Source organism: Athene cunicularia (assembly GCF_003259725.1).
Source record: "Athene cunicularia isolate RWA chromosome 20 unlocalized genomic scaffold, athCun1 chr20_part1, whole genome shotgun sequence".
NCBI lineage: Eukaryota > Metazoa > Chordata > Aves > Strigiformes > Strigidae > Athene > Athene cunicularia.
This window is the reverse complement of record NW_020799125.1, coordinates 295,356-315,448: the sequence shown is the minus strand read 5'-3', so window position 1 is coordinate 315,448 and position 20,093 is coordinate 295,356. Positions and strand designations below refer to the sequence as shown.

The following is a 20,093-nucleotide window of genomic DNA, read 5'->3' as shown; positions in this document are numbered from 1 at the left end:
CCGCTCCCGCACACCCCCCCTCGGCTCTCAATCGGGTCCGTGCAGCATCTTCACGGCCGGCGCCTGTTCCCGGGGGGCTGCGCCCAGGAGCCGCCTCCTTTTCACGGCCAAACGAGCGCTCACAATTCGAGGAAAACGGGATTTTGAAGCTCAAAGACTCCGGTTTTCCCGGTTGCTCCGCCTTCCGGCGCTCCCGGAGGAACATCGCTGTTTCCCACCGGCGGGGCCAAGCTCGACACCCCCCATCCCGCGTGTCCCGGGACCCCGCAGCCGCTGTGGGAAGGCTGCCCGGGCACCGCAGCTCGCCCCGAGCATCCCTCCCTGTCACAGACCGTTCAAAACCAAGGAGCCGTCGGTGAAGGGATGTCCCAGACACCTCCGGTGGGGTGCCCTGCGCGGGACAAGCGCAGCGAGCTCCGCGGAGCTGGGGCACTGGGATGTTTCTTTCTCCCTCCCTCTTGTTGTTGCCCAGAGACAGAACTGGCCCCACTGTGCAGGTACCAGCCAGAGAAACCGAGAACCTTCCAGAACAAGGTATTGCAGGTGTAAGAAAGACTCTACAGAGGCAACACCCCACGTGTGTCTGTGGCAACCCGCCACCGACAGACCAAGCCGGCTGTTCTGCCACAAAACGGGATCCAAGGGTGGTGATTCCCCTTTTTCCTACCCCTCCTCCTCTCTTTCCTCTTTTTGCTCTCTCTTTCTTAAATACATTCACATATATAAGTTTTGTACAAATATGAATTGGGATGGGTTGATCGTTGATGGGTTATTAGGAGTTCCCCAATGGTTATCAGCTGATTGTTGCCAAATTTTCTTCACTCACTCACCAAAGTGGCCAGTTAGTAAAGTCACCAGCACAATTGTTCCTCTGAATTATTGTCGTGACTCAACCCACCCTGCCAAGCTGAGAACGACTCTTCCACCTGCACACAGGTTCTCAGGGAACCCAAAAGATTCAACCCCCCCCCTCGTAACCCACCACATGGGACGAGACAATCCCACCGCCCCGGCCCAGCCCTGCTGATGTGTCACCTCCGGCCTTTCCCATCTGCAACCTCTGACTCAGGTTTTAAAGAAAGGAACGATGATGAATCCCATTTGCCAACAGAGTCATTGCCATTTATCACACACCCACACCCTCCTCGCTCCAGCCCCCAATCCCTCCCCCCAGCCCAGCTCCAACACAGACCTCCAGAGGACACCCGGTACCTCCCCTCCTCCAAAACACCGGCTCCATGCGGGGCTCCCCAGCACCGACCTTGCACTTCGCACAGAGTCTGCACCCAAGAAGAGATGCTGAATCCACCCCAGCACCCGCACAGGGCCAGCTCTGATGCTCGCACCCCAGGGGCACAGTGAGTGGGCCACGGGCTGGGAGCCCTGGGCCAGCCCTTGCCTCTGGATGGTGCCTTCCCGGCTGGAGATGCAGCCCCGGGGCTGATTTCCTGGGGGGATGAGCGGGAGCAGTTGTGCAACCTCTCTCACAAGCATAAATGTCAAATTCTTTAATAAACACTTGCTGTGGTTTTGGCTGAGGGTTGGGACGTGGTGCTAGCACAGAAAAATGGCTCTTTCTAGCTTTTTGCAGTCAGTAATTTTTTGATTCAGTTAGTGTTTGATTCTGTTTATCTCCTTGTTCCCACTTTGCAGGACGGAGCGATCCGGCTTCCCCCCACCTTCGACGCTCCCGATGAATCCTTCACACCTTGCGCTCCTCTGCCCGGGCCGTGGGTGCTCACCCCCTCCTTTGACATCACACAGATTCCTTCTGACAGCTCAGGGACTCTGGTGCCTGCTCTGGCCTTCCCCAAACTCTCCTTTGCAACCAGGCGGTTACGGCACAAACCGAGAGCGAGGGCAGGGGACACTGCGCTGCCTGGACACCACGGGTCACCTCGTGCTTTGGGGTTTGGGAAACTCCCAGGGATGCAGGAGCGAGGGGTCAGTGCTTTGCTGGGATGAGGATTCCCATCCTCTTCCTCACAGGCAGGAGAAAAAGATCCCAAATCCCCCCGGGAAGTTTTCATTTCAAGCCAGGAGGGTGAGCCTGTCCCTAGGCGCTTGCCGGCGGGGGACGATGGTGACTGCTGAGTCGCTTTCATGTGTCACCACACCCCAAAATGTGGCTTCGGGCTTCCTCAGCAGCACCTGCTGCTCTCCCTTCCCTGGTGACTCTCAGCTCCCATTTCCTGGGTGCTTGCCCAGTTACAGACCAAAATTATCCCCCCAACCCATCCAGCCCCAGCAGCTGAGGCCGGCAGCGGGACCCGGCCATGCAGACGTGCCGCTCTGTGAGCACCCGGCTTGGAAACACGTCGGGAACGGGGCCGTCCATGTCACCCAGCCCCGTGCATCACCCCGGGGAGCTGGCAGAGAGGAGCGGGAGGTGCAGGGAGAGGGGAGCATCCTCCCAGGCAGGCGGCAGCACCGGAGACACCTCCCCGGGAAAAGCCTCTTGTCAGCTACCACGTCCCCAGTCGATAACACCCGCTCAGCATGGACCCCCCCGAAACACGGGAGCCTTCAGAAGAGGCCCAGCAAGTCCTCAGCGATGAGGAAAAAAAGGAAAATCATGCGGTAAAACCAGAGGAGCGGGAGAGAGGAGACGCTGTTTCGGTTGCTGGCTCCGTTGCTGCCTGCAAAGATCCCAACTCTGATGGGTCTCGTGTGCGGGCCTCGTTAGTGTAGATTGAACATCAGGATGTTTCATTTAAGGAAAGCAACAGGAAAAAGAGGGAGGAGAGAGAAGTGACTGAAAAAGCTCCAGGACAAATCCTCTCCAGGCTCCACGGCAGCAGGAGGCACTGGGCTGTCCCCGAGCCCCCCTGAGCAGCCCTGGCCCACCGAGGCTCCTGGCAGGGGATAAACAGAAGAGGAATATTCCTGTGAAAGCCTCCTCCTCTGGTTACAACAGAGCAGACAGGTGCTCGTGAGGCTGCCAAGGCTCCTGGTCCCCGATTTTTGATGGGAAGGAAGCTGCAGCCCCCTTCTCCTTTGCTCAGGACACCGCAGCCCATAGCCCAGCCCAGAAGGAAACTGGGGCTTTGCACCCTCCCGGAGCACACTTAGAAACCAGGAAATGACCAAAACAGTCAAGCCTGTAACCCCGAAGGGAAGGTTTAATTAACCTCCCGTCAAAACACCCGAGCTCCCTGGCTGGAAGGTGCTGGGGAGGTGGAGAAGCCCCTGGGGCTCTCGCAGGGGAGCGCATAGCACTGGGTGATCCCTGCAGCATCTCTCCTCCCGGGGACTGGGTATCATTACCAACCCTGCTGCTCTTACACCCAGGTGCAGAGATGCAGTTTTACATGGAAGTTGAGTAGCAAAAAACCAAACCCAACGCCAGTCTTCAAAACAAACCAAACCCTCAGCACCGAGCAGACGCTCCAAACTCAGGCATCCTTCCTCTGACACCACCGCACCCAAGCGGCTACGGAGCTCTGCTGCCCTCTCTCACAAACGATTTCCCCGTTCCGCTCCCTTTTGGATTGTAGAGCAGCTCCCAACTCCACTCACCCATTCGCTGCTCCCCCTGCACCGTGCTGTTTCGATTGGTAGCAACTGCCAGAGCTTCCAAGATGATTCCCTGACGGACCACAGCGAAAATCCGGGCCAGCACCACAGCTGCTGCTTTTCCACATTCAAAGTTTCTCCAGCCTCAGCCCCCACAGCCCAGGTTATGGCCATGACTGCAGTCCCATGCTCCGAGCTCAGAAAACAACACGAGGAAGCTGGGGGGAGGCCGGCACCGGGGAGGGGGCGGCGTGATGGAACCTGGAGGATAAACGTGGGCTGGGGACTCCCCGACCCTTGGTTAAGCACAGGCCTGTCTTAGGAACCAGGGGCTGTTTGGCATCTGGGGAAGGAAACAGCAAGCTGTATTATTTAGTACATTCCTTCATAGAAAGCATCTGGAGAGGCGACGGGCAAACGAGCTGGAGGGATAGAGCAGAACATTTCAGTTGCTTCTCGCCTCAGGCAGCTGGAGTTTAGTCCCTAACACGCCCCTACAGACAGACTGCGGCGCTGTTCGAACGAGACAAGAACATTCACCCCGTTTTCTCCCAAAGGAATGCTTTATTGACAAGTCTCCTCGCTATTTATCTGTATAAACAGTTCCACAGGGCAGCTCCAGCAGCCCCCGTTCCTCGCAGCGAGGCCCAGTTGCAAACAGGCAGCACCAGTAAATGACACTCCACACCCCACCAGTACATCTGCCCGCTGCGACTTCATCCCCCCCGGCCTCAGGTCTGCAGAGGGAAGGGAGCAGGGGTGAGGGGAAACAAGAGATTCATCAGCAGAGCAGTGTCAAAACTTGCTTCTCTAAAGACGGGTCAGAGAGGGTTCAGGGCCTCCAGGGTGACAAACCACTAAAACTACCCAGGTATGTACATAAGCAAGTCTAAAGACCTGAGTAAGGTCCCACTTGGCCTCTAAGGCACAGAATTGCTCACTCCAAGTTATTTCTACGCAGAGGCACCTTGCCTAGAATAATAAATCAGGCCTCTAGGAGAAAACGGGGAATTTTTCAGCTCCTGAGCAATGAAGTTGGACATCAGAAGAGCAAACCACCCAGTCCACCTTGGGGGAACTGGTTGAGCTCCGTGACTCCGCCAGTTTTGTAAACCTCGATTAGAGCTGGGGCTTTCGACTGAAAAAGCCATCCAGGGGCAGTCAGATGTACCAGCCCGAGGAGCCCCCGGCGAGCAGAGCCCCCCTGACACAGTGCCCGTGCTGCCAGGGACACCTCGGGCCCTTTTAACGCGGCCCTGGCGCTCGCAGCCTTCAGAAATTCTTCCTCCAAGAACGAAGGCATAAACTGAGAAGGGAGAAGCAAGTTTCATCCACTCAGGAAACGGAGCGTGCCACTAAATTTTAACACAAGAACTGGCTGATAAGCATGCTGCTACTATTGTATGATGCAAAACTCCAGTGCTCAACATCCAGCTTTAGAACCCCTGCAGTCTTCTCTATAGAACATAAAAACCATAAACAAGTAAAGCGTAAGGTGATGTAAGGCTTGCAATTCAGTTTCAGAGTCCAAGGGAGAGTTTCCCTAATACGATGCTGAAGCTCTTTTTCTTTTTTTTTTTTTTTTCTCCTCTTTTTAAGCTTTATTTCTTTAAAGTTCATCGCATTTAAAAATAAAGATTTTTAGTTTCGTTAAAGCTAGAGCATTAGTGTAACAACGAGGCAGCCGCTAAGTGAAGTTTCCCTTTTGGGAGCCCAGAAAAAAAAAAAAAACAAACCCAAAAAATAACTGTTTACCCCATTTACCAAACTACCCCAATGAGAGCCAGAGAAAACAGTAACGGGAGAAGCCTGGGAGCTTCGTGGCACGTCCCAAACGGAGAACACAGCCAGAAGCTGAAGCTAAGAAGCCCGTGCACTTGGCTTCTCCAATAACCGCCCTCCTCACGCTGCTCAGGGCCACGTATCCGTTCCAAGCTTTGTCAGACAAAGGAAAACTGTTTTTATCTACACCAGTGACATTTCTGAGCTACTTTAAGGAAACTCCAGCTTACATGCTCTCCCAAAAGGACAGCAGTGATACATTTAATCTACAAACTTTAGTGTAAAATATTATTTGTGTACAAAACTTTGCATTCTCTTTATTTGACTTAGATCCAGCAGCAGTGTCTATGAATGAACGATGGATCTGTCCAGACTGGCTCTCAGCCCCTTCTTGGGATTCGCAGGTTGTTGCTGTTGTGGAGGTTTGGGAGGGAGGGGGCTCACTCCTGGTTGTGCACAGCCGTGCAAAGCCACATCGCGGGTTTAGAACGGAGCGTTGTCTTGCGGAGGCTTGTCTCCAGCCCCCGAGGGGGAGTGGAGGCTGTCAGTGCTATTTTCCCTGCTGCCCACCACTCGGGACTGAAAGGAGAGAAGAGAGGTTAGGATAACGAGAAACCAGCACTGAGAATACCAAACCAATTCCCCCTTGTCAAGGTCACCTACTGTAGCAAAGACTTCACATATCTGAGAGGCCATTTGCCCGAATACTAGTCTACAAGAAAAACATTGCAGAAATTAAAGTTTCTGCATAAGGCTTCACACTGTGTGTTCACAAGACAAAGCAGATTGTTACCTTTATGGTCCCAACTCTATCTTCAAATGACTTGAAGGTTGCAGAGTTCCTTGAAGGAGAGGAAAAAAAAAAAAAAAGGCAAAGAACAAATCAGGATGAGTTAGTTCTCAGCTAAAACAAACCACGCAGCGTGACTGGGCTCTCTGGCCGTTCCCATGCAGGGACAGCAGCACCCAGATCACGTCCAGCTCCTCTCTCAGCCTTTGGCACAAATCTCTCAGGCACACCAGACAAGAACACCACACACAAACTCTGGACAAAAAAATGTTTTTACCACGTTCAATCTGCTCCATTGCTCAAGGTAAAGTGTTGCAGGAAACAAGTCCTAGCTCACTAGGGAATCAGTGCACAGTCAGTAGAGAAGAAGCTAGCTGTTAGTCTTACAAAGCTTCCAACTAAAAGCATGCTGTCTTAAATAATGGAAAGGAAAAGCTGAAAAGGGTTTAAAACAAAGGTTTCAGTTTCCCATGTCACATCCCGTGGGCAGGCAGGGGAACGGCCACATGCCCGTACCTGTGGGCAGTTTTATTACCACAGGAGCGAGCATAAAAAAAAAAAAACGCTCATGAAAACCGCAGCGTGATAAATTAATCAGAGGATTCTGTATTTCTAGCAAAGAAAACCAGGTCAATTGTTTGACAACCTGACAAGCTTCTCTGCTTGCAAACCGTTCCAGAGGAGTGCTCTGTACCGAGCAGGCAATTCCTCACACAGAGCTGCTCTCCCCAGGCTCAGCTGCGGGCACGCTGGGAGCCGACGAGCTTCAGCTCAGTTATTTTTGTTCCAAAGAATCACTTTATATTTGCACCCGTAAAATAACTCTCTATCAGTCTGGAAGGAGGATGAACAGAGGCTTCTGTTGCCCTCGCCCAGCCCTGGCAGCCGTTTCTCCTGCCAGGAGATCACCACCTAAGGCAGCACAAGGGCACGCAGACAAGGGCACTGAGCTTCCAGGCTGGAGACAGAGGGTTCAAGTTCAGAGTCATCCTGGTATTAGCAACAGCCACGCTGTACGTTGGGAGAGGAGGGCTGTAATCCCTGCCCTTCAGGGACCTCTGAAAGCTGCAAATTTCTATTAGACTTTAGTACAGTTGCAACACTGCCCTTAGTCCAAGAACAACACAGGTGCTAAAAACCAGAGAGATGGGGTAAAAAAAAAAAAAAAAAAAAAAACAAACAACTAAAAAAACCCCCACCCTGAATTACTCAAACCGCAGGATGTGGTCAGCCCATACCCTGGGGTCTGCTTAAGAAGGGAACCGGTTGTACAAATCGGAACCAAAAACCCAGTAACACTCAGGGGACGCGGGTATTTGCTACGTTACCTCATCGCTGGCATACTTATCGAGTGGCGAATGGAGTAGCTGCTACTCGGAAGCATTCAGAATAAGGAGGAAAAAGTTAAATGACAATTTGATACCGACGCCATGCACAAGCAGCACACCCCTGGGTTTTAAACACTTGCTGTCCACGCAGAGGCTGCTGTGGACAACCAGAGTGCTAAGAGCCAGCCCTCTCTTCCCTTATTTAACAGCTGCGGCCCAGGACTTAAGTTTTGCAGATGTAGGACTGTAAGCATGAGTATTTAACTGCAGCTGTGACACAAAAAGCCAATTCCAGGGCACTGGTTTGTGGTGGGTTTCCCAATCTGTGCCAAAAGGGCAGGGAAGGCTGAAATTATCAGCTTCCCCTTGAACGTCCGCAAGGGTCTGGCATAGAAACAAATGATCTTTAGCAGCTTTGAAGAGGGTCTTACCTAAAGGAGTGTGAGAAGGGGTGAGCCCTGGGAGAAGTCACAGGCAGCAGAGAGAAAAGGGAAGCAACAGTCAGACACCTGTGCAGGTCTAAACACCGAATGCAGGGCAGGTAAGCAGGGACACGGTCACGGGAGCACGGGACAGCAAAGTCAACTACCCAGGAGGAAGCTTTTCACAATAAATTACAGAAGCAAGCAAAAACCAGTTACTTTTCATTAACTCGAGCCAAGATAAGACATTTTTCAGAGAACAGTAACAGCACCTACAGCAACTTAGAGCCAGGGTGCTGGGGAGGGAAACGCTTCTTGCAACAACAAACCAAAACATTTTACCTACCTCATCACGTGATTTTTTTTTTTTTTTTAGAGTCTGTTTTCTTAAACTGAGAGTTTTACCAAGCGCTAGCTCATTTGATAAAGATACCTCCTTCCCCCACTTCACCCCATGAGCTCTCGTACAAAGACAGCATTGCTAGGACTCCTGGTTGAGAAATTCTGTAAGAGGAACCTGCAATGGATACCTGCACGTTATCTTGCCAAGCCTGCAGATCTCAAAAGTTACAGCTCAGAGAACAAACACATCTCAGCACAATAAAGATAAGAGTATCTGGATGAAAGGTATCATGTTTACCTCATAACCTGGTTGCCCATTTTTAGGTTTCAAGGCGAAGTATCCCCCACTAGGTTACCAGATTTTCAAGTGCGATTCGGTCTGAAATAACCGATCACGGGTTCCTACTTCTACCCGTAAGATGACCAGGATGCTCTAAAGGAGCTGCTCCTGACGGAACCTGTGTTTTATTCCACTTAAACATAATTTTTGTCTCTGCACCAGGAAGCAGGCACGGCATGTTGGATCTGAAGTGCTTGGCAAGGAGGTACAAGGGCTTTTCCTTACAGCCAGAGCAAAGACGTTAGGCTTTGTGGTTTCATTCCCTCATGCATCCAAGTCAGATCTTTGGCAGGAAAGACTCCTGGAAATGCTGTCTTTACATGTGAAATAAATTAACTTCCTACTTACTCTTGCTTAAAGGAGAATACAGATAACACATGTCCATGCACCATGCTACTCTGTATGCAATACCACAAGCACTGGCTCGTTTGTTCGGCATCTTGGCCTGGACCTAGCAGTAACCCTTTTCCTCCTTTCATAAGGATTTTAAATGTTTACATAAATTCAGGAATTTACAGGGACATCTGGGGCTCAGGCTAACATTTCATCATCAATTTGCTTGTAGTATCACGCACAGCAGCAAACTTCATCAGACAACATGAAGCGTGTTGGGGGACGCAGAAGCACAAGGCAGTGTTAGCAACAACATGAAAACACCCGATTTTGCAGTTTACTGGGGTCAGTAAAATGCAGGAACAGAGCGTCTCAAAGACAATTTACTTTTTAACTGTAAGCAGAGATAACAGAAAAAGCTGAATTGTTCAAGATTTGAAAAGACTCCGCCGACTAATTAAGCCACATTTTCTCCTGCAAGGCAAGCTAATAGAGCAACAGGCTTAATAGGGCGCAGTTACCGCATTAACTTCACAACGTCTCCTTGCAATCTGCAGCTGTAACACTTAGAATTATTTTGACCAGAATACAGCGACCCTAAAGAATTAACCCAGGGACACGTTCCTTGTATTGCACAGCGTTTGGGTCCAAGCATTTTTAATGGAATTACAACTACGCCCTCGTGTATCGGAGGCGTCTGTCCCACGCATCACGCCTTCCTTGCATTTATCAACCGGTGAAGGCTGACTAAACAAGGAAATCCCTTCTGTTATCTCAACACTTCCAGTGATGGAAAATAAACCTGCTTTTACAAGTGAATTTGTAGTGTAAGAGGAAAAAAAAAGGAAGTAACGGAGGTTGCAGTGTAGGCTGCGAGGCCTGTAACAGAGACTGGGGGGACAGAGATCACCCCCGCTTGTCCACAACGTGATCACAAGGCTACAACAGACTTCCCTCCTCGTCAGCTCTGACCACGTATCAGAGCACCGTTCACAGTTTCACCTGGCAAGGGTAGAAAGCGGGACAGTTCCTGCAGAAACTTTTGCTCAGAGTTAAGCCTTGCTCAGAACCAGAAATATCAAGACTTGACTGCAGCGCAGGAGACAGATGTCTGTTTATACACACGCAGAAAAACTGAGTCTTAAAAAAAAAGTCATTACTGTGTTCCCCCACAGGGCTGCATACACAAAGAAAATCCTGCTGAAATAACTCTGGCAGGGATTTCCAAGTGATAAAAGAGAAGGCTGCCTCTATTTCATAATACATCACCCAAGGTATTAGCCATAAAAAGGAAGGCAGATGTTAAAATGGTGATTAATGCCGAGCGATGCCACTGCTGCGGAGGCCTGACTTGTTTGTAGAGCTGACTTCCCGGCCAGTTTTTGCTCTGAGTGGTACCAGCTCTGTCACCAGGACGAACAGGCACACTCTTCACTCGGCCTTGCACCCCCTCCTCCCCCCATCATCTGCTCCTGGGACAGCACAAACATTTCTGCAGGCACACGGTGACCTGGCTTCTCCCAACCAGCAGACAGCAGGCAGGAACCAGCCTGTCAACACGGCTTCTTCTGGTGGCAGCACTGGTTGGGGAGTTCCTCGTTTGGTCCAAAAAAACACAGTTCCCACCCCTCTGCCACAGCAGGCTGACCAGACTGCAGAAATCAGGCACCAAATTCTCCTCCCTTATCAGTTTAGCAAAAATGTGTTACCACCACATCTCGTGCCCGTTTCTGTAATCTACTGTGATTACATGTAAATCTCTTCTTCCAGATGACTAGGTAGTTTCCACGAAAGAAAAATTAAAACTTGAATACTGGGAAGGGTAGGCAGCCAGCTAGTCCTCTGTCAAATTCAGAGAAGTGAGTTACTGAAAACGCCAAAAATTACCCTCCAGGAACACAGTAAATAACTCACTGAGGACAGAACGAGAATAAATCAGTACTGTGCAATCAGAGGCCAACAAGTTCTTACCACTTGGATATTCCCAGCCACAGTGGAATAGGAAATTCCCTACAAAGAATGACAGCTACCCGTTCAATCCAAGGTCTGTTACATCATGTTAAACACAAACTCTAAGAATACTGCCTTAGCAGCCTAGAAAGTTCATATATATTCAGAATTAGCCTTCAGTTCCAGGAAAAACATGCTCAAGGTACTCTGTGTGAATAACATGGACATCACCATTAACGGGGAGGTAAACTTTAGCTTAAATTTCTGGAGATCAGGTAAATCACTGATTCTAACCTTGAACTTTGTACAGCTGAGAAACTCACAGAGCAAGAACCTCAGCCAGCAACCAAGGGAATCAGCCCTCCACTTTCCCATTCAGAGAGGTTTAGGTTTGCAATTACTTCAGCGGTCACCTGCTTAAGGAATCTAGATAATCACCAACCACAAGAAGAAAATTTTAATGTTATCACGATCTCTTGAATCAATTCCTATCTTCCCATCAACGTGACGTAGCCGTGCCTGGAAGGCATGCTGCCCTTCTCTGCAGAGAGGTGACACGCAGGGCTTGAAACTGCATAAAATGCAGCATCTGGACTTTGTCCCATTTTAAAGCATAACAGAGCGCTGGGGTGATGACCCCTTTCTAATCCCAAGGAGTAACACTGAGAAAACACACCTCCATAATCTAGTAATGAACAGAAAAGATAAACTTTAATACCAGTTTCTTACCTATGATGTAAAAGCTGCAGTGAAACCACATGACAATAAAAGGGGGAAGGGTGCTAAAAACATTCCGCCAGTTCTCCTAAGCCAAATCAAATTTTAATGCCTTACAATGAGTTTTATCCCATCAAGTCTTTAATAAGCTTGCATAATTACTCCGTCCTAAACTACAGTGTTACAGGGCCATGAAGAATAAGGTAGTCCATCAACAGCAACGTGCTGCCAACTAAGCAGAAACATGGAAGAAAGCCTAGTTATTGTCTAAAGCCTCGTTACTGTTTGAAACCGACATCAAAGCACCAGAGCACAAACCAGAAATCTTACCTCATGTCACCAAGTTTCCTGCTGATAACAGAACCTACATTGGAAAGGGCTGCTGAAGTCTTCTGTCCTGCCTGGGAAAGGGTTTCCTGGGTCTTCTTATAACTAAATAGAAAAAAAAAAAATCGTAAACTGAGCTAACAGGTAGGATCTCAAAGCAAGAAGCATCCCCCCCCCGCTCCCATTTTGAACAAGGAACCCATATTAAAGGAAAGAAGTTAGGTTTAGCGAGCTGCCCTGACTCCACCAAAACAGCCCCTTCAGCCCGGCATATATCCGAAGACCTGAAGTTTTAAAAAAGCAGCAAGTGTAGGATTAACCTTTCCATACACTCACTTTACACCATTTTGACCACATGTTCTTAAATCTGACAATTATTTGAAAAAACAAACCAAACCAAAACCACCCAAACCAACCCACCCTGATTATCCATGTGGAAAGTCTAATACCAATCATATCCTATTTGCTCTACAACTATCTTTTTTTGGTCTCCTTGAGAAAATAAGTCTAGGAACTTATCCCATAATAGCCTTGCAGCCTTGAAGTTACAGCGTTTGGTGTAGCATTAGTTATGGAGGAAAGAGGGGAGACTAACATTGCTGTACAGAAAAAAAACCCGACCAGCATTATCTCTACAACTCGCAGTTCAGAAATAAATTGATAGAGAAGTTTCCTATCAGTTACCATTAACCACAATACGTAAGAGGCCTGACAGCTTGTATTTGTCAGCTGATTACATTGGAGTTTATACCAGAGCTGGAGAAGACAGACACATGAGAACCTTTGTCTCCTTCAGATGAGACTAATCTTAGGAACAGATTCTTTGAGCCCCTTTCATTAACTCATCTTCTCCAAGCTACTCCACAGCTGGTGATTAGCATCTAGATTTACGGCATTCTTCAAGTTATTAAAAAAAAAAAAAATACTCAGGCTGGAAAGTTCAACAATTTAAGCCAAATATTCTTATTCCAAATATTTGAGTTTGAGACTACATTTTGCCTGACTAGGATATTTAGGAGAAGGGCATCATAAACAGCCTAAGCTTCTCTCTCATGCCTCAGCTCCCAAGGCTGGAAGTACCACGATGACAGCTGACTGACATCTCATTCTTTCCAGAAAGAAGTGCAGGAGACAGCACCACAGCACCCGAATTCCATATAACATGTTGGCTTGTTGGTTGTTTGTTTTTTTTTGTTTAAGACCACAGCCAAGTATTTCTGAATCAAGAACATTCACGACACTTAGGCAGAACAGGGCAAAACTCCATCAACTTTACCTTCCCTCTTCCTGAAAGAAAATTCCTATAACCTACATGGTTTTTAGACCAATTCCTCTTGCACTCAGTGACTCCAGAAGCACCTGAGTGTGCGCCAACAGCAAGGCCTCGACACTGTTTCACCACAGCACAATCTTTTGCAAGAAGAAGTCGCTTCAGAGCAATTTAGGAGTGAATTGGTCAGCATTAATGCTGCTTGCTCTTAAATGTGCCTTTCCCATCGCAGTAACTGTGTTTGAACCCTCGAGCCAAGCTGCTTTGGAAGAGAAGGATCTGAATCCCTGCCTTCAGCTGGCGGGCTCCTCCCCAGCCCACTGAGTCCTGTCACAGGATTTGATTTACAGCAGCCTAACAGAAACGCTGAAGACCTCACACTCCCCAAAGTATGTCGTGTTGACTCTACAGCTGCTGGCACTCCACTCTGAGATCAGCACTGAGCAGAGAGCAGCGATGAGAGGAATGGTTTACAGGCTCAAGGGACACCACCACGCCACGCACACACTGCAAACTCCCAGGTATCGTGTCTTAGCATTCAGCTAGAAAAAGGCCTGAGATTTTCCAACTGTGTTTTCCACGCTCAACAAGCAGTATTGTTAAGCTAACTGAAGATCTGGCACTCACGTGCTGCTCCTTCTGCCTGTGTGCTCCCTCACGATGCCAGCACAACGGTTTGTGCCGACGCAGCCGTCTAGATCAAGGAAACGATCCGGCTGAAACACAGACTTGGAAGAACAGCAAAGACAGCAGCAGCCAGATCAGACGGCCAGTCTAGTCCTGCCTCCACAGCGCCCACGCCCACCGCCACCTCACAGCACAGGAACAGCGGCTTTTTAACCCAGAACTGCCATCAGACACACATGTGGAACTGTATCTGTGACAAGCAGGGATCAGGTTATACAAGACTTTAAACGTATCCGAGCTACACTCAGCCCTGACCTAGAAGTTGCAGCTACTCTTCTGCAAGAGACTCGACCAGGTTTACCACGGCTTTAAATTCACAATCACTCGCTTTCTTCCCTTAGCACCAGCACAAAGCACAACAGAATAATCCAAATCTGGGAGTAATAAATATGAGCCCTGATTAAAACCTCGCTCGACTAACAGGCAATTGGCTGCACAAGCTGCAGAAGTGATCTCTGCCCTGTGGTGTTCATCCCGTGGTACTCAAATATTTCACTGTCCCCCTCTCCCATAAATCCTGACAGGGAGGAGCCAGACCCGCACCCTCAAATCCTCCTTTATCCATTAATCCCAGCTTCCTCTCACTTGCTCTTATCCAGCAATCACCATTTGTGCTGTCTGGCTAAGTACACAAACCGTCTAAGTCATCTGGTGTCCTGGTTACAATGAGACTGGAGCTAGGGACAGATTGGGCTGATTTTTCTCCTGTCTATGCACTGCTCGCAGAGGGCAAGGCTGTGGCCAGGAATGGAAACTCTCAGGAAACTCAGCAGTGCACAAAAGCACCGTAAGGTCACGGGTCAGGCCCATCTCCAGTCCAGGTCAGGGTGCTTGTTAGTAATAACGCAGAGAAGCTTTGAACAGGAAAGAAGATGCATTTGCATAAGAATCCCAAAACACAAGAATAAAACCTCATCCTTAGATTCATTGAGCTTGACTCTTTGCCTTTACCGAGCTTTAGACAAATAGAAATTCTCTTTGTTTTCTGAAATGTTGTTGGACTCTTACCCTTCAATCCCCATCACCTCCCCATTTTACTCAGCATCTACCTCGCCAGCATGAATTGTCACTCTGTCTAGAGCCAAAGCAAGCAGGAAAACTAGCATGCCACAGCTATTCAGGCCTAAGTGCTCTACAAAAGCATGCTTCCGCCACATTTCTGGCACTTGTTAAGTACAAGGAAACAGATATAACCAGAAGTTTTCTATTCTAGCAGGCACGCCCAGGGAGGAACTCTGATAAAACACTGCTGGAGTCACACTGTCAGCAAGGATAAAAAACCAAGGTCATTCTATTTAGCAAGTGAAATAAGTGACAATTTACATCTTCTTCATGTAGAAAACATACACGGAGCGTTGAAAGCAGACCTGCATACTTGAAAGTTTTTTCTGATACTCCTACTTTTTATCTCTGCTCATTTTTCACCTGTCTGATGAAGAAAACCTTCTACTCACACACACTGCCAATAACAAGCCAGCTCAAAGGACTGGGTTTCATACCCACTCCAGAGAACAGGAAAAGCTGGCTTACCTAAGCGCTGCCTTACCGTGGTCTAGATCAGTTCAGAAAACAATGACACTGCCTACCCGCTCCCACTGCATCACTGTAGAGGATTGCCCTACATACTGTGGGAAAGATGCAGTGAGAAGGACAAAGGCCAGTTTCCATAATATGTTTCCCTAATTTAGTCCAGATGAGATTTTAATTTCAGGCATTCAATAATAACATGGCTAAGAGACCTTTGCAGCTGACAACTGGAGGTTTAAGCTGTTCAAGCCCACGTGGGGCCCCGACACACCAGAACAGCTGCCTTGGACACTCCAGCTCTGTTTGTTCTCATCAGGTACCAGAGCGAGAAGAAAAGCTCCTGCTCCCTGCAGCACGTGTTGAGGGTAAGGAGAAGAGGTCAGTCTGGCTATTCCACACCTTGCCAGCTGGAGATGGAACGTGTGGCACACAGGTCTCAGCTACCCAGCGGCTTCAGCCAGTTCTCCGAGAGCAGGCAGGCGTTCGAAGGGTATCGCAACGAAATCATTCAAATACTGACCTGAGGAAAAGCTCCCTCTCCCAGAAGAGGCTTTTATTGGGTTAAAAAAAAAGAGTGAAAGCTAGAAAAGAGAAACATTTCAATAGATCTAGTCAAAGCAGGGGACTGTGAGCAGGGGCACAGAATGTTAGTGGCAGCAGACTGTCACGAAAGCATTTGTTAACGCTGAAGGTTAAGACACTCACGCTTCTGATTGAGTTAATTTTTCATTCCAGTCCTCCAGTGTGCTGCTGGCTGAAAGATATCTACAAACACAACGGAGGTTAGACACGGTGCCAAGATTCACGACAGATGCTTCTTTTGACACTTTCCACATTATTAGTGTCTCTTTTACACTTACAGTATCATAGGCTTTATTTCTCTGACAGTATCTTCCCCCCTTCTCTCTCAGATCCAGAAGGAAAAGAGTTGTTGTTTGAGAGGCAGGAGACACCTAAGCCCCAGTTTCCTTCTTATTTATGCACATTCAAACACTGAGCACAAAGAAACAAAGCCTGCAGTTTAAAAGGTGTCAGGAATTGAAACTTGCATCTTCTGCTCCCTTCCTACACGCTGTGTGGCAGCTAAGTCTTAAAAGCACCAGAGCAGTGAACTGAGCTCAAGGCCAAAAAAAAACCTGACTGCCACACCCAAAGCTGTATTTTACCAACCTAGCACGGCCTGGACAAACTGTTAAACTTATTTACTAATCTTTACATGTTTCTCTACATACAAACCAGTAGCTTAGGGGTTGTGAGAATTAACACTGGAGGCACAGACCAAACACAAGGGTCTGCTATCAGCGCAGACAAGACAGAGAAGTGCTCAGAGGTGCCATATCACAGGCAGTTCACCTCACCCAGAAGTGGAACTCTCCTCCATTAGATCACTGCCATCCTGCCTAATGATGGGATACTCCCAATTCACATTTCCTCTTTCCTAAATAATCACCTCCTTCAAAACAAGGCACAGAAGGGGAAGAATCTTCAGTGCAGAAAAATATTTAAGGGCTTCCTTATGTTCAGCTATGCAGCAGGAATCAAAATGATTCATGTCTAACACAAATGGAGGTCTAACATAATTAAAGAATATATTCTAGAGACAGAAGTAGCCAGCAGATGTTCTTTGTCCACATTTCTCACCCCCTTGTATTTACAGCAAAGACTAAAATTCATGGCTTTCTAAGTACTGACATCAGCAAAAAGGTTCATAAACATCGGTGCAGAAGAGCCGCTGCCTGGCAGCTCTCAAAAACTAATGTCCCTATTTGCATTTGCACAGCCCCTATTTCCATCTACGGGTAAGTGCCTTCAGGCACCTTCTCTGGCCCTACAGAAAGGCAATAATCAAACTGATTCCTACCACATCTGATGATAAGAAGAGAAATAGTTTTACAGTAAAGATAGAGGTTCACTAATAAGACATTCAATAACAACAGACTAACCTACCAATGACCAGCTAAAGGGAAGATGTGGTTGATTTTCTGCCTTTTTTTTTTTTTTAAATAAAATGTGGTCTGGTAACTGATTGGAATTTTTCTTCTGCAATAGCAAGACCATGAGAGAGATGATAGCAGTTAATGTTTACTCATCTCCTCCGCAACCGAGGGATGCTTATAGCTGGAAGCCAGGCATGCTGCTAACAACAGTCCTGCTGCACCACGCCTCCAGGTCCCCATCGACCCCTGAGAACAAGGAGCAGCACAAATGGGGGACGCAGCAAGGAGCAAGGAGGTGTTGCTGAGGAGCCCGAGGCACTCACAAGTCAGACTGTGTCACTTTGTCATTCCACTCTCCAAGTTTCTCAGATGTTCTCACATAACTAGAAACAGAAAGTGTTAATGAATATAACTTTAATTTATTTTTATTTTTATTTTTTTTAAGAAGACAACGACACAGATTTCAGTTACAAAGGGATAACAGAAATTGGGCAGGGATGTAGGAGGGAAAATGAGGAAAAGGGAAAGAATAAACAGTGAGATGAACAGCTCAACCATCTGCTCTGCAGTAGCACTGTCAGTAACTTCCAATTCCAGTTAAGTCACACGAGACGTTTCAGACTGAACAGTATCTCTACGGGTACGGAGAGTCCCTTACATGGGCCACAAGTGCAGGGTCAGACTTAGCTCTGACTCGCCTCCTGGCACTGTCCAGCCCTGCAGGGACCATACCCTTAGGGCCTGCTCAGGAAGAATCTAATTTCAGACCTTTAGGCAGAGATGACTGTGGAATGCACACTAATATTACAGATTTTTTTTCCTAGGAAGAGCAGGCTTTTTAATTCAAGCTGTACGACTCAGGAAATAGCTTCTGAGCTAGCACTATGCAGTAGAGCTTTGAAACTTCCTGCGCTTCTCTTTGAGCCTGAGTCTGGAACAAGGCAGCAGGAGCTCAAAAAACGGGCAGATTCGGGCAAACTGAACTGTTAAGTGCCAATCTAGATCTCTAACACCATGCAAAAGAGCATGAGCAACAATTTATCCAGATCACAGATATGAACGTTCTGTTTATGCTGACATAAAGACACTGACATATAAGAACAATAAAATATATATTTTCTAAGTTCCTTTTACTCTATATACCCATCAGAGCAAAAGCTTCCAGCCGCTCAGAAGAGCCCTGGAATATGCTGCTGGGAAATTAATTACTAGAGAGTCATATTTAAATAAACGTGCATCACAAGAAACACTTACGCATTGGAGACTTGGACATCATGCCAGCTTTTAGAGAGGTTTTGCTTTAACCCATCCAATGGAGTCAAACCCAGCTTCCTCTTCAGCTCTCCACAGTGCCTCTCTTTAGCAGCCAGAACTTGCCTGAGAGTACCAATTTCTTCTTCAACCTTAGAGAAAGGCAGAGGTTTGTCTTAAATCACCATTTAGTAAAATTTTGAAAGTTAAGCCGCCTTTCTACCTCCCTCAAAACTAGCAAGATTTCATTAACATGAACATAAAGACTCGGTAGGAAGGTCAGGTGCACACAGAACAATTCAACTCGATACAAATGTTGCTGGAACGGGAAGCCTACAGCTCAAAATTCAGTGGTGATTTAATGGCACCAGAATTAACAGAACTCATTCCTAGCATTGTCATTTTAACTGCAGATAAAAATCAGTTGCCAAACCTTATTAACTAAGGTTTCTATCTTACGATTCTTCTCCTCTGATGTCATTAAAGCAAAGAGTTTTTCCTCAGAGACCTTTCTTACAACATTTCCAAAGTACTCTCGAGTTGTTTCCAGGCAGAGCGGGTTCATTTCTACTTTTAACTGCAGCAAGATCTGCGTGGCCACTCAGAGCAGCAAAGTCCTCCCTTGCTAAAACTTGCAAGTCAAAGAAGCACCATGGGATTCTCAAATGAAACAACAGACCACAGAAGAACAGCTGCAATTATCTTCAGCTACATTTCAGACAGAAATAATAAAATGACCTTTAAACCTTACGAGGTCACCAAAATTTAGGATATTGTATCACAAACTCTGATCTCTTCAAAAACAGATACGCACCAAAAGAGTTGCCTATAAAGTGTAATAAATATTTAAGAGAAAAAGGTAGAAAAAGAAAGCACCTAAGTGCTCCATTGTTTCAGCTTCTTAAGGAAAAGCAAGTTTCTTTTGCATTCCACTTGCCTGGAGTGTTTTCTCGCTTCAAATGGAGCTAAAAGCCTAGATTAAGCTCATGGCATCAAAAGCCACTTATTTCCTTAGAGCTCTAAATTAAGTCATTCTGGGAAAGAGCAACGCAACATACCACGGTGTTTGAAGTATCTGCCAGCTTTGTGCATTTTAACAATTAGCTGAGAGATCCAAATGTAACATCACTGCAAAACTAATTAAAAAAATAAAATCCGGCTCCTGTGTCTCCTGTTTGTTCCTTCCCAGCAGAACCCAACCGCAGCCCCCGTTACCTTGGCAAGCTCAGATCTCAACTCCTCCTCTTCGGCAAGAGTCAGGCCTTCGGGAGCCGAGGTCCGGGCCGAAGCCGCGTTATCCACGGGAACATCTGTCATGGCATCCGAGAGCAGACCTTTGTTGGGAGAGTTAAGGTTGATATCTGTCACAGACAAGGAGCAGAGGGCAGACAGAATAAGCAGCCAGCAAGCGAAGCACGTTATGCAAACCCGACGGAAAAGGTGAAGAAAGGGGCTTCACCCAAAGAGGAAGAGAAACCCCCAGCGGAGTTTCCTCCACGAGCATCTACCAGAAGCGACAGAAGCACCGGGGAGAATAAATAAACCCGTCGAAAACAGCTCCTCTGCCCAGCACC

General features: G+C 47.6%; 1 protein-coding gene across 2 annotated transcripts; it reads right to left on the bottom strand.

Annotated features, from left to right (window-relative positions):
* Positions 1 to 5,105: 5,105 nt before the first annotated feature.
* On the bottom strand, positions 5,106 to 20,086 carry TPD52L2 (TPD52 like 2). Of its 2 annotated transcripts, XM_026861947.1 has the most exons (7): positions 13,745 to 16,015; positions 11,851 to 11,952; positions 10,825 to 10,863; positions 7,848 to 7,874; positions 7,417 to 7,458; positions 6,092 to 6,140; positions 5,106 to 5,877 (listed from the first exon to the last, which is right to left on the bottom strand). In XM_026861947.1, exons 2-7 carry the CDS (start codon positions 11,853 to 11,855, stop codon positions 5,782 to 5,784), a joined length of 258 nt encoding a protein of 85 aa, XP_026717748.1. In that variant the 5' UTR covers positions 11,856 to 11,952; positions 13,745 to 16,015; the 3' UTR covers positions 5,106 to 5,781. The 2 variants fall into 2 exon arrangements, with proteins under 2 accessions (XP_026717748.1, XP_026717747.1); XM_026861946.1 differs by lacking the exons at positions 5,106 to 5,877; positions 6,092 to 6,140; positions 7,417 to 7,458; ... (1 more) ...; positions 10,825 to 10,863; positions 13,745 to 16,015 and adding exons at positions 18,523 to 18,671; positions 19,735 to 19,880; positions 19,979 to 20,086 and having other exon boundaries at positions 11,847 to 11,952.
* Positions 20,087 to 20,093: the final 7 nt, after the last annotated feature.

Coding starts and splice junctions, on each gene's coding strand:
- TPD52L2 (XM_026861946.1), bottom strand. CDS start 19,836: ATGACAGATGTTCCCGTGGATAACGCGGCTTCGGCCCGGACCTCGGCT. Junction 18,672..19,734: donor TGAGATCTGAGCTTGCCAAG/GTAACGGGGGCT, acceptor CCTTTCTCTAAG/GTTGAAGAAGAAATTGGTAC. Junction 11,953..18,522: donor GATGTCCAAGTCTCCAATGC/GTAAGTGTTTCT, acceptor TTTTCTATTTAG/TTATAAGAAGACCCAGGAAA.